At 37.0% G+C, this 14,593-nt stretch overlaps 1 protein-coding gene across 2 annotated transcripts in view; it reads right to left on the bottom strand.

The window, feature by feature from the left end:
- Positions 1-14,593, bottom strand: part of ano2b (anoctamin 2b) — a 68,671-nt gene that overhangs the window by 20,558 nt on the left and 33,520 nt on the right. For both annotated transcript variants that reach the window (XM_041977944.1, XM_041977945.1), the window contains 6 exons: positions 11,745-11,819; positions 11,284-11,485; positions 9,561-9,672; positions 9,159-9,216; positions 8,944-9,044; positions 7,014-7,156 (listed from right to left, as the gene is read on the bottom strand). In XM_041977944.1, coding sequence (XP_041833878.1) covers positions 7,014-7,156; positions 8,944-9,044; positions 9,159-9,216; positions 9,561-9,672; positions 11,284-11,485; positions 11,745-11,819 — 691 coding nt within the window. The remainder of the gene's footprint in view (positions 1-7,013; positions 7,157-8,943; positions 9,045-9,158; positions 9,217-9,560; positions 9,673-11,283; positions 11,486-11,744; positions 11,820-14,593) is intronic.

Here is a 14,593-nt window from a genome sequence, read left to right as displayed (position 1 = left end):
ATAACTTAGGCTTGTGATACAAACGCAGTTTGTGTCTGCATGGTGAGTAGAGGATGTTTGAGTGGTTGCTATTTCTAAACCGACCAGTAGATGTCAGTATTTGTTATCTACTGTTACTTTAATCGATTTGTAAGGCAGGTACATACCTTTAAACCTTGAACACTTAAATCTTGAATGCCTGCAGCACCACCTGACTAAAACATTCAGCACTAAGGCGCAAAATATAACTAGTTTTGATTAAGTGCATACATGATTATCATGTTTGCTTCACTTGTTTTGCACTTATTTGAAGTGTTGTTTGTGCACGTCCTCAGAGGAGAACACTATGTGCTTGCAAGTAGAGACAGTGATAGGACTAATTTGACTGGCTCTAACATCTCAGAGTCAAATGGGTAAAACTGACAGAAAGTTTTGAAAACGAGACATGACATGCTTGTCCTTACATACCATCTATGATACGACTGCTGCAGTTTCTATGTCACGATCTTAAAGTTAACCAAACTGTAACCTCCTCTGTTGTTACCGTGTTTATCGTTTTGTTTACGCCCTATAAATTCTAGTTCTCTAATGCGCCCCCTAGTGGAATCTTCCAGGAACAAGCATAGCACACATGCAAGCAACAGAACCTGTTGCCCATGAGTCAGCCTGACATGTCATTCTCTGATTTGGCTTTTGTTGTATGATTTAACAAGAATGAGAAAATTGTGGTAACGTATTTGCATTTCATATGAAAAATAACTTATAAAACAATGAAATTTTCTTCATGGTGCAATTTTTTATCAGACTTTAGTAAACTAAATCAGACTCTTGTCAAATTAAAACTGATGAGCTAGAAAAAAGTTGGCCTCCAGAATTTGGCACAATTGACATTAAAAAAAAAATGTTGGCGCCATCTCAAAATAACTCACGCTCATTTGGAGTTAACTCTAATGCGATGAAGATCAGACACAAGTCGAAGCCATTTCTGTGTGAGAGGTTGGTATGTGAGCAAGAAGTCAAACCAATAATAATAAAAGCACATTTTTATAACACTGAGTCCCCATGGCATTGTCGGGTCAACATCCATAATCTCAGTGTCTGGCCGATTCCTTTTAAGGCTAAACACCACCAGCTAAACTGAGACTCTCGTATGATTAAGCTCTGTGTTTGTCAAGATTGAAGGTCTGTGCATGTTCAGCAAATCCACTTATATAGATGACTCAGTGACATACCGTTCATGACTAGTAAGAAAAACTAAGCTTGATGGGAATTTATTGTACAAAATACTGCAGTTACACATTCAAACAAGCCCTGGGATTTGCAATACTGTAACTGTTAGTATAACAGAGGCAGAAATGCTCAAATGTCAACTTCTGAAACATTTAGGGAATCAGGATTTTGTCTAAGGAATCTCCAGTAAGGTGCATGGAAAGGTTACTTGCTCACTGCCTGAAAATTATTTAGTGACTGAGCTAATCATGAAGTTTGCACATTTTTGAACCACACATTTTTTAAACATAAAAATCACTGTAATCCTGACAGCCGTCTCCTTACAGTCTGCTAGAAACAGATCCTGATGGATAGATTAGAGATTTGAGCTTAATTTAATGGGAAAATTATGGAGGAAAAATACTTTTTTGTGTGTGTGTTTGTGTATTTTAGGGTGTCTGAAGTCACCGCCAACTCAAAAACTCACTTTGTTTTGGAACCTTTCAAACATGACATTCAGTGAGTGGTTCACATTCGCAGGACAAATGTACATCACATGCTCAAATTTTAACCAGGTTCCTCATCTTTATTTCTTCCAGATGTTAAATTCAAATCATGGTGCATTTGCAGGGGGAAGTTAAAAGAAGAAAACCTCCAGTCAGATTAGGTGTCTGAGTTAGGTCTGCTGCCTATGTTTCCAGGATCTCTCAGGCTATTTGCCAGGTAACAAGTCTTCCAGATCTCAGTTTAGACACACACTGAGGAAGCGAGGAAGCTGATTACTCATCAACCTAAAAAAAAAACTGTAAAAAGTTGTACTGTCTCAGAGAAGCATATCAGAGATGTTTCATGAAGACTTTGGCACAGTGTTTTACATTGTAAAAGAAAGCCTTAACAAGTCTTTGTTAAATAAAGATGGGAAAACAAAAATGACAAAAATGACAGAAACCCATTTCTTATGTTATTTATTTTAGATTCTAATTTCAAGGATAAAAGGTCATCTTGAGAATAACATAAAAATACTATAAATAAACTCTTCTAAGTCATGTGTCTCAATGTTCGTAGATCAACATTATATGAAGCTGAGTTTATGAAGTGGTGCAACAGCAGGATACCATCCACGCAACATGGCGACAAAAATCATTAAAACTACTGATGGAAATCCAGTATGGTTCCAGTTTTTCTAAGAATCCACATACTGTGTTGGGATCTTTGCTGTGGATGTACCTGATCTGAGATGCTATATGCACACTTGCAATCACACACCACATCTTTAGGAAGAAATGGAGTAATTGTCTTACTGTACTTCAGGACCCAGCATATACTCACTGTATTACATGCAGGTGTAACACACATTATCAGCTATTACAGCTTGCAAAGTGGCAACATCTTCCTAATTTGAATGGGTTTTCCTTCTCTTGATAAGAGTTCATACTGATTTCCACACTGTGCTTATGTGCCAGAAAGAATTTCCTCCTCAATAAAACCATTTAATTTATGCAAAGCATTTTGTGAACATGTCATAGGTTTATGAGTTAATCCTGGTTTGATTTAATCTCTGTGATTCATGTTGAAATGCTGTGTTTATTGACAAAGTTTAGACTAAAATCTTTAATCTTTAAGCCAGCTATAAATACATTATTTAGAGGTGGTTTAACTGAAATAATAAAAATGAGAAATATGTGCTGTAATAAGATTTTCTGACATGTTGATTAACGATAAATTGACCTGCTTCCAAAGATTGTGAAAAGGAAACCTGAGTAAGACAGTGCCTGACTGCGGCTGGAGGAGGGCTCTGATCAGAGCAGTGGAACTTAAGCAGTGTGGGAACGGGGAATTCCAGCGAGCCGGAGACTGACGGCTTCACCTCGGGACGCCACGCTGAGACAAAGAGCGGCCAGGAAGAAAATACGACAAGAGGGCAGCAAGCGCTACAGGGCAAGCTTAGAATAACCTCGCTATCTACCTGAGCTGAGGTTGATGGGTTCGGCTCGGACGCACAAAGAAAGATATGAACACACCTTTACATGAGCACCAGGCCTCACAGATAGACTACACAGGTACAGACAAGCACATAATCACATGAATGAACACAAATCCAGTCAGAACCATAATCTTTTGCTCCCTTGAGACATAATTCTTTTACCCTTCAGACTTTTTCTTATTCCAAATTGCTCAGTTTCACATGGCTTAGAGTGGTGTAGAGTCTGTTTTACTATTTACAAACTTCACATACAGATGTCTGTCTCTGTAGTCAAGCTGCATGTTTGCTGAACTGCTGCTGCACTTTGACTCCCGCCAGCCACGAGGAAATGATCAAAGACATCAAGCTGTGGAGCTGTGTGAGCTGTCTTCTTCATGAGACAGCAGGGAAGCCATCACTCACGGTTCCCTGTTTCCTTTAAAACACTGTTCAAATGAATCAAATGTATTCTCTGTACTTTTGAAGCATGAGCATTTATGTCAGCAGTGTTTCCTCACATAAGAGGCATGAAAAGGTCCACAGCAGATTACAGATACATAAGTTTCTACTCTTTATGTCTTTAATGGAAATGTTGCTAAGATCATGAAGCCAGCCTTTTGTCTTTCACCTTTAATTGGATGATTTAACTCGTTACTGCAATTGCTACCAATTTTTTCAAGTTCAATATGGTTAAAATCAAAGGAAGTTCCTTACCAAATCTACTCAGTGTACAATGTTTGCTCTAATATCCTACTCACATGTACTTAACGCAGTTTGTCCTAACTGGAAAACCACAGCATGTCATGGGAAAGGTGGACTTTCCCATAATTTAAGTCCTGAAATCGGGAAATTTACAACCTTAATTTGACCAAAAACATGTTTAGCTAAAGGCGAGTTCCGTTCCACGTGTAACCTCTGTGATGCAGAAGGCAGATTTTTACATCAGAGGACTGTTTTCATGATCTTTTGATGCTGAAGGAGTTCCTCTGTGCTCACTCTCAGTCTCAGTTTTTGGACATTTAAATAAGTAAAGCTTTTACGACATTAAAGTTGTTCAAGTTTGATACTTGTTCTCTAAATTATTATTTTTTCTTTAAATACAAATTCAACCTTTCAGTCCTGACATTAATTCAATTCTAAATGATCAGCTATGATTGCAGTTGGCTCTAACAGTAATCAGAAACAGACTAAACTTAGTGCCTCTTCACCAGCTGCATATACGAACTTCCCCTCTCTGCGGCTACACGTCACTCAGTCTGCATTTGCTCCCTAATCTGTATTAATCACCATCCATCATTTCCTCAGTTCTGATCAGTATAAAACATCAAAACATTATGATACTACCACCACCATGCTTTACTGTTGGGTTCTGATGATAAGTGTTACGTTTGCACCTCATGCAGCATTAAAAAGTAATAGCTAAATGTTTGATTTTTTTCCACCTTAGACTGGGTTACCTATTTGATTGGATGTTTTTTTCCTTTCTTGCAAATCTTTAGAAATATAATTTCATTGTGTGTATGTCTAAAAGTAGTCTAATGAACAGATACCTACATCTTAGCCTTGCCCTTTGCATGTTTGTTGTGCTTCAGATTATTGCCTTACTTGGTTGATTCATGAGTTTTGGTGGTCTGCTCATCCTTTACAGCAGGGGTTTTAAACTCCCGGCCCCCGGGCCACATCCAGACCGCCCTCCCCCTCCATCCAGCCCACTCAACACTACTGCGCTGTTCCTTTGTTTTCCCAAGGATGCACAGGTATCTTTGCTTAGCTGTTTGTTTTGCAGCAGACAAATTTGTGTCTCTTTCCAAGCAATAAGGAAAGGTGGTCAGTGATCACAGGATATTTCAAGAATTATGGACATCACAGTATTTTCTGTGGAATTTAATGGAAGTCCAATATGCCCGAAATGCAAGGGAGAAGTCGCGTTTTTAAAGGGAATAGACATTCAAATGCTATTATTCCACTAATCATAGGGAGCAAAACACCTACACCAAAGAACAACTTCTCAGCAAAGTCTTTCCATAAGGCTAAGAATAACACTGATGTTGCTGTAGAAGCAGGTTATGTGGTTAGTGAGTTAATCACCAAAGCAGGAAAGTCGTTCACTGAAGTACGGTTTCTGAAAAACTGCATGCTGCAAGTTGCTGATATCTTGTGTCCGGAGAAGAGAAAGTTGTTCAATAATCTCTTTCTATCTGCAAACACAGTGGCGGAGCGCATTAGCGACTTATCATGTGATATTTATGAACAGTTACATGACAAAGCACAAACTTTCACTGCATACTCTGTGGCACTTGATGAGCACACAGACATAACAGACAGTACTCAGCTAGCCATTTTTCCAAGGGGTATCAATGAGCAGTTGGAAGTAACAGAGGAGTTACAGAGTCTGTGTCCGATGCATGAATGCACCACAGACATGGACATATTACTGCAGCTGTGTGATGCGCTAGAGCATGCGGGTTTGACGTGGGAATGACTGGTCGGCATCACTACTGATGGAGCCCCATCCATGACCAGTAAAAAACATGGACTGGTAGTGCTGTTACAAAGGAAGATGGAGGAGAAAAACACAGATCCAGTGGTTGTTTTGCACTGTATCATACACCAACAGGCACTGCGCAACATATGTCTGAAATATGAACGTGTCATGTCTGTGTGGGGGAGGGCACAGCATTCTGTGGGGAGGACTACATGTCTGCTATTGATAATCTGCTGGACGAGTTTGATCAGCGATTTGCTGACTTTAAGGATCACCATGACACTTTCCAGCTGTTTCCAGACCCCGTCTCAGCTGATGTGTACAGCATCCCAAGTGTGTTGCAAATGGAACTTAATAATTTGCAATGCAAGTCAGAGAGGCATAGGGAAAGCAGACATGACTGCACAATTTCTGAGGGAACTGCCTCCATCCTACCCAGAACTGTCAGAGTGTTTGGTCGTGTGATGTGCCTTTTTGGAACCACAGTTCTCTATGAGAAGCTTGTCTCCACTATTAACTTTACTAAATGCAAGTACAGGTCCAGGCTGAGGGATAACCATCTTGAAGCTGTACTCGGGGTTTTAACTGTGACGTCTTTCAGGCCAAATGCAGCTGAACCTTGTTAATTAATAAGACAAATGTGTGGAAATACTGCAGTTTTTTTTTTTTTTTCTTGTACTTTAATATTAACATGGCCCTCCTATGAGATGACATCATCCGTGGCCCTTGAGCAGTTTGACTTTGAGACCCTTGCTTTACAGGTTTGTCTTTGACTTTTTAAGAGAGCTTCTTTAGTTCAATCGTCTTCCTACACCTTCTGACATTCTCCAAACATTTGAAGTTTAATGATCATTTAATGTGAAATATGGTGGCAACTGATGTAAAACTGTAAATGAAGAAAAGAAAAGGCATCTTTACATTTTCTACACTAGTTAGATGAGCATCACAGTGAATAAAAGTTTATAAAAATATTCAAAAATATGTAAACACAGCTGTGACTTATGATCCATGAGGGAGTTAAAAAGCTTTTATCTCCAACTGCATCTATATTGTTGATGTTTTGTGGCTTCTGATTGACATGAACATATTATGACATCGTGTGTGTATTGTGTGTGTATGAGGTCTTTTGGGCTAGTGTCCATATAAATTTTAAAGGACAACTGCCTCATTAAGTGAAGGAAAAAAATACCCAAATATGTATAAAGAACACTGTGGATCAAAATGATGTTCAATCCAAGGGTGCATGCTTTCTTAAGAAGGTATTTAGATTATGTAACACAGTGACAGCCAGGAATACTCATCTTAAAAGTATGTTGATGCCTAAGTAGTTGTTATTTGTCCCTGAGGCTATTTCACTCTGTGTGAATGCAGACTCACTCATCTCCATGTATTCTGGTGTGAGGCCCTCAAAGGGAGCCAGGGCATAGTCTAGGTTCCACTGCTGTGGAGGCCTCTCCTCATTCTTCTCCTTCACTGTTGATTCTTTTTCCTTCAAAGTACGTATCAACTTCTTCAGCTTCCTGTTAAAATGGAGAAAAAGATGGAGGACATGATGAAGGCTGAGAAGAAAACATACAACACTTAAAAATTTAGATTAAACTTATCTACATAAAGTGAGGAGGTTTATGCGTGTCATAATTTAGCTTTTTTTTTTGTCTGTTTGTTTGCAAGATTTCTCAAAAAGTACAGATTTGTATATAAATTTTAAGAGGTTATGGCTAAACTTAATAAACCTTTGATGTTGATCTGGATCAAAATATTCACATGGTCATTTTATATATAGATATTTCTTATTTGATTTAAATTTAATATATTGTTTTATTGCTCTTATGTTTGTGTAAAACACTTTGGTCAACTTTGTTGTTTTTAAACAAGTATTTTAAAAAAGTGCAGTTGAAGTTGTCGTTACACACCCAAGTACATGACCTAACTATTTTAAAAACGCACACCTAATTATAATCTCTCACACTCATGCACACATTCAACTATGTGTGTTGCAAGTTTGAAAGCATTGATTTCAGTTGTACAAACATGTTTATGTAAATTTCAAATGTTTTAGGTTCGACTAACAAATTTTTTTTCTAGTATTATGTAAATGTACTGAAAGCTGAAGTGGGAATGGAATGGCTATTTATGAGTTTGTTTGGGAATTTTTCTGCCCTTGACTGGTAAAGATAAGTTTAAACATTACTCCAGCCTCATTGTTTATATACTTATTTAGGCAATAAGGCTGCCAATTTCTTTTATGACTGACCAGGCCAAGGTTGCTGTGTGCTGGTCATTTGTTTTTGTCTCTTAGTGTGGGAGCACAGAATAATGTTACTATGACTTTACCACTGGCATAAATCCTCAATAGGGAGGTTTGCAGTCCCAGCGTGAATTTAGTTGTCTAGAGAATACACCTCCCTCATTTACACTCTGTGGAGGGGACAACTCTTGGGAATCTGCTGTTTCTGAAAAACAGTCCAACCCAGAAACTCGCACATTATTAAAAATCTTTACAGGTTAGTTTCTTTTTAGTGCCATTTACAAGATAAATGACCAACATGATGCAGAAATAAATATGACCTGTACTCTAAAAGCCCAAAAATATTTCATTCATTATTTTACAGTGTATGAGAAATAACAGTAATAAATACTTGAAACAAAATTTTTAAGTGGAAGATACTTGAAAAAAAAAAAGTTGGTCAATTAAACTGATCAGTGCAGCTGCTAAAAAACAGTAACTCTTCTTTAAATCAATTAATCTATTAGTCCAGTATTTGTTGCAGTTTATTTCCGTTTAAATTAACCTGTTTTCAGGCTCTGATGCAGTGCCACACCTGAGACACCTCATAAAACTGACTGCTGGGATTTTACTGTCGTCTTCCAGGTGTGAAAGTGCGTAAAGGTGACACAGATCAGCAGGTCTCATGTAGATGGTATTATCATATGTGTCATAGTTCACTGATCCCTCGTAGAAAAACGTTTGATGAGACTCACCTAACAGGTCAGGGGGTTAAGCTGTGCTGATAGCAACAATAACAGTGTGGCCTGAGGCCAGATGTTGTGTCATAGCTGTAATAAACTGAGTTGACCTTTGACCTTTGGGATTTGCGTGTAAAAACTAAGATATGGAAGGAATGTTATAAGAGGGAATCTTGTAAGAGCTTGTAAGTGCTGTTTGTTAGGCGTAACTTAAGACAACTGACAAAAGAATATGCTTTATGTGAGCTTTTTGTCTGACAGGTTCTTTACTTGCTCTTGTACACTCCTGAAACTTCCTATGTAGTGATTGCATAAAGAAAGGGGAAATCAGTTGACTTACGGGATGCCAATCTCAAAGATGTTGTTTTGGATCAGTTGCTTCCCCAACATAATGATGCTGAGCTGAATGCACAACTCAATGAGGCAGCCTCCTGGAGCACACTAAAGGAGATAAGACACTTGATTTGCACATTTTTTTCAATATTTTAGATTTTATTTGCTTAGCCAAGAGAAAGAACACACGATTTAAAGATTAAAAAAGAAAAGAAAACAAACCTCCTCCATTCGATAATCATTAAAGACGTACACATAACTTCCAGGTCGACCTGCAAACCTGCAGAGACAAAAACATGCTACATGTGACTTACTTGTCCTAACCAGAGAAAAAAAATGTGTATATCAAAAAGAGCAAAAGCACAAATCAGGTACCAGTTTGCACCAGCAGGTGACATATTTGGGGTGTTTAGTGGGCTATAACTTAACTTGAACTATACAACATATAATTACTTTGACATGTCAACAAGTATTTGTTTATTAAAATACAACTTTAACCAAATAATTGTGTTCAGAGATATTCGTTCATTAGTTTTAACTTCTGGACACATAATTAAATGATGCTTGAAAATAAGGCCGTTTAGAGTAAGTGACGTTTTTGAAATACATGACACGCAGTCTTACCGTCCCTTGAAGAAAGCCACATAAAAGATGGGAGCGTATGCGTTCATAAACTTCAGTAAGAAGGCTTTCAGGATGAGGCGCTCCTCGAAGTTGGTTTCTGTTTTAGGAATCTCTGAAAAAGAGTTGATGTGAAAGTGTAAATATTGTTTCATGAGGTCAGGGAGGGTCAATGGGATACATCACATATCCCATATAATACAAACAAGATGTATAGTATGTGATGTTAATGTTTCTCAGTGTGTCTAAGACTGTTCTGAGATCAACTAAATAGAGCTGTAACACCATCACTGTGCTGGAAGTAGGTTAGGATACCAACACTTTTAATATTGCATACACACATAAATTCCCATCTTCCTCACACTTTTCCCTACATTGCTTTTTCAGGGGTTGTGAATACGAATGTAAATGTGGGTGAAACCTCTTGGGAGGACTAATGGGTTAGCTGGGGCATGAAAACATTAAAGCTTTATCAGACTGTTCAAGAAAAGGCAGAAAGGCCATCTTTTACATACTTATGCTGAGACATAGTAATGATAACATGCCAATAAAGAAAAAAGAAAATAATGTTACAAGACGTCCCAATGAACAAGTTAATGATTTTTAAAATTACTTGTTGGTTGTCTTGCTATGAGTTAAATGAAAAAAGACTTTGTCCTCTTTCCTTTGAGCAAATAGTCATCATGCAGGGGATGGCTAGCTTAGTATAAAGAATAAAAAAAAAAAAACAGACATTTGCTTTACCAGAGCCTCAATGATTAACTTTGTATATTGAGAAAACAAAAAGTTGCTACTATTTAGAATATTACACAGATTTTATAGCGGACAGAGCTAGTTTAGCTGTTCAGCTAAATCAATCCAGTGGCTTAATGTGAACTAGGTATGTTCACGTTACCTCATTCAGGCATTGTTTGTTGGAAAATGCGCAGAATGCCTTGATTTTAACTCTAGATATGTTAGCATGTCCCCTTGTAACCCTTCCCAGATTGATGGGAAGGGTTACAAGGTTAGCAGTTGCTTCTTGTGGATCATTGCTGAGCTTTCCTTCTAGGCATTTTGTTGACACACACCTGAATACATTTTCCACTTACCTGGCCCTTTTCTACTTTTCCTAATTCTTTTCTATTGCGCTCTCACCCACTAATGGTGGAGGGTTAGAAGTTCAAGTAGATGGTTGAGTCGTAGGTTATAAAATATAGGATTATTATAAAGTTTATATGCTTATGATCTATACATTTTACTATCCAAAAGTTGCATTTCTGTCATGTCATGAGAATGCTGTATACTGTATATATTGCTATCTCAGAATTTAAAACCATGGACTGTGACAATGCTACAATTTAAAATGGGGACAAATACATCAATTGCACAATTTCGCGTGAGGCTGGTCTGCCTGGATTTGTAGCCTTGGCAAGGATCCTGCATCCATCTGCTTCTCACTAGTCTATACTTTATTTTATTGCACTATAAAAGCTTTAGAACATACACAAGAAAAGTGGTATCTAACCCACGGGACAAAAGCACAGATATGTTTGCAAATATTTAAAAAATTCCATGCATTTTTTCAGTATAAATACCTCTATCAGTCCATATCTTAGCTAACCATTAAGGTATGTTTGTATGTTATTTAATTTGTTCAAGTTAAAATAGTTTTTGTATGGAGTTGAAATAGATTACAACCTTGCTGCTTAATACAAAACTAAACTTATTGGATGCATTTCCGTACCTAGCTCAGTCAGCCACAGTGCCACAGCGCCATAGATTTCATCAAGAATCAGGATAACCACTAAGTTGATGATGACTGCAGTAGCTGTCACTGTCACCCGAACATTGGACTTGGTCTCTGGGTCAGGGCTCATCGCCATAAGGGCTGACACCGTGATGCGGTAGATGATCACTCCAAAAACAGCAGAAAATGTCAGCCCAAACTGGGAAAAAAAACAAAAACAAAACACACACACAAAAAAAGAATATAGTGGAAATAAATCAGCCATATTTGTAAGATAGAGATGTGCAGTACTGGGAATAAATATTTCAAAGATGGCATGAATGTAGTAAATCAATCACTTGCTGATCCATGCACATTAACAGCTCATCTGTTCATTTAAAAATCTTTTATTATTGGATGTTCAAAAAAATGTATGAATCAAAGTTCAATACCAACCTGCTTTTTTTTTACATACTTACCATAAAAAGGATAGAGGAAACATTGATGAAGTATCCAGGGAGACGGTCTTTCCAGGTCAACTTTTCTATGGCAGCCTGACAGAAAGGGAAAGGTCAAGTTACTTAAACAACTGTCAGTGCTAATTAACTTGGGTGGAAAGTCTGTCAAACGGCACACAGAGCCTCCTCCAGGAACATTACATTAATCCCTCCTGTCAAATAGTTTGTAAGAGTTAAACGTCTAACTGAACCAGCAACAGCATTTGAATTTTACCACCACCAGGAAATAGTACAGGAAATAGTACTATATCTCAAAAAGAAATCTTTGCTTTCATGCCAAGACTCAGACAACACTAATAATTTGACTTCAGTTTACAGATTGCTACATCAGTCATGATGCTAAAACCAGTTAGCTTTACATAACCTACAAGGGAGGGAAACAGTAAGCTTTTGACTAAAAACTACAAATAATAATAATAAAAAAAACATAAACAAGTACCAGACACAGTCCTGTTAGCAGTATCCACTACTAGCTAGCCGCTGATCTCTGAGTAGAAGAATGCATGTGTGAAGCTTTAAAATAAAAAAGAAAAACAAAAAAAGAAAAACAAAAGAAAAGATAAATATGTATATCAGCCTAATACAAACACAACTCTCTGGCTTTAGTTTTAAAGAGAGAAAACAAAAACAAAAAGTAAAGCCATTTTGTGTCTTTGTTATGAACACAGGATATGTCCAAAATGATTTAGAGGAAATCAGAATGAAGCTAAGAGGTCAAGATAAAGAGATAGGAAAGATGACAGAATTCTTTTTGAATGATTGTATGGGTTCAAACTATTGACTGGTAGCTACTGTATACTATGTTATCAACTTTAACACAATTAACTTATTGGAGTCATGGCAGTCTTAAAAAAAAAACAAGAGCAATAAACAAACTACATTAACATTCCTTTTAACCAAGACCAAGGTAAAGCTTTAAAATGTAATTATATACAGAGGCCAATTTAAGGAAAAAATGTTAAAGAAAGTTATAAAAGAGATTGGCAAAGAAGGGGCATATCACTTTTTAGACTCTTATCAATCCTTTGAATGATCTTGTTGACTTTTCCTCAGGACCATCCATGTTATAGATTATCAATTCATGTTCCTCTAGTTGTTTGTGGAAAAGAATTGGAGAAAATACCTTTTCCCTAATTACATTAAAGCAGATTAACTCCATCCAAGGCAATGTGACACCATCCACTTCAATCTTAGTGACTGCAGTCATATATGCAGGAGTTTACATCTGAGGATGTGCAGCTTTATGGTCACTGCGAGTGCAACAGCACCATCTAGTGAATATGTTGGCACAGTACAACCTACAATACAAGTTACTTAGAGTTCACACAGGAGTATGAGCATCCTGAAATATAAATAATAATAATGATGATCATTATAAAAAATACTGGCTGACCAGGTTTTGGGTAATCTTTAGAGAACCAGTCTCTGCTGGAGAGAGAATTTTTGAAGGACGCATTGATAAACCAGTATTAAAATCATTGATGCAGAGTTTTATTTGTCTGTGTTTTCATGTATTCATTTGTATTTATTTTTATATCAATATGTTTATTTATATAGAAATTGCTTGTTTTTTTTCTCACCTAATCAATCCAACAGTTTCCAACATGTGTAGATCCTCATGTGTTAACTAACAACTTATATGCCTTGCTTTAATGCTTCTGAGTGGAACTTGGCCAATACATTTCTATGTTAAGTTAACAGTCTGGTGTTTCCTTCTATACCAAAATGACTAAATAGTGACCAGACTGCCAAAGAGTTTGGCATCTTAATTGTCTTTACCATCAAATTTTTCCAATTTGCCTCTTGCACCTTACCCAACTTAGAATGGCAAGCAAAAGATTTAATCACTAAAAAGTGAAGTTAACTGATGCCCATAAAGAAGGAAATGGCTGAAACTCTATCTGCAAAAAGGAAATTTAATCATTCAAATAAGGCATTCAAGAAATAAGATCCTGTTTTAAAATGGCTACCAAATAAATAAATCAAAGCTGAATATGAGAAAATAGTAGAATTCATAGAAACTTAGCACATAAAGTAAATAAATTTGTGTTTGGTCGATTATTTCTTTCTTGTAACAATGCTCCTTGGCAATTAAGCTATAACGTTGGAAAGCCTGTTTATTTTCCTTTTAAATGGTACCACTTCATTTTGAAAAAGTAAAAGGGCATTTGTGGGATGAGCAGCATAGTATGTGGGCTGTGCCCATGAAAAAAAAAAAAAAACATGCTAAATCACACAGACTTGAATTGGATAAAACTAAACTGGATAGTGCTGAAATTAACTATTTTTTAATTTGAATCAGGTTATGAGGAATTGGGTTTAATTAGATAACAATGAATTGATTTAACAGGACTTGTTCTCTGAGGTTAGTTTTGTCATAAAGCTACACTGTATGATGAAATAAAGTGAATCGAACTGAATCTCAACCATCAGATTTTGGCATTTTAAAAGAAAACCAACCACTTCTGGTAAACTCTATTCGTGCTCTTGGAGAATTTGACTGGACTGAGACCTCTCGTAGAAGTGTGCATTTACTATTTTTCTCATGTTTATTAATCTGGCAACCAAAACAAGCTGATGTAAGCTGCAAAACTGAAATATACAGGAAGTTATTGCTATATATATAGAGAGAGATATTCGGATGGACACTAAAATTTACACACACACAAATTGAAAAATCTGAAGGACTGACATACTGAAAGGCAAAAGTACCGTCAGAGTTTAAAATGAGTGGATGTTGGGGACAGCCATAAGATAGGGAGGCAGTAAATGGGCCAAATGTTATATTTGGCTTGTAGAGTCCACTGAGG

Source organism: Melanotaenia boesemani, chromosome 23 (genome assembly GCF_017639745.1).
Source record: "Melanotaenia boesemani isolate fMelBoe1 chromosome 23, fMelBoe1.pri, whole genome shotgun sequence".
Taxonomy (NCBI): Eukaryota; Metazoa; Chordata; class Actinopteri; order Atheriniformes; family Melanotaeniidae; genus Melanotaenia; species Melanotaenia boesemani.
The sequence above is the reverse complement of the archived record's forward strand: the minus strand, read 5'-3'. Positions and strand labels throughout refer to the sequence as shown.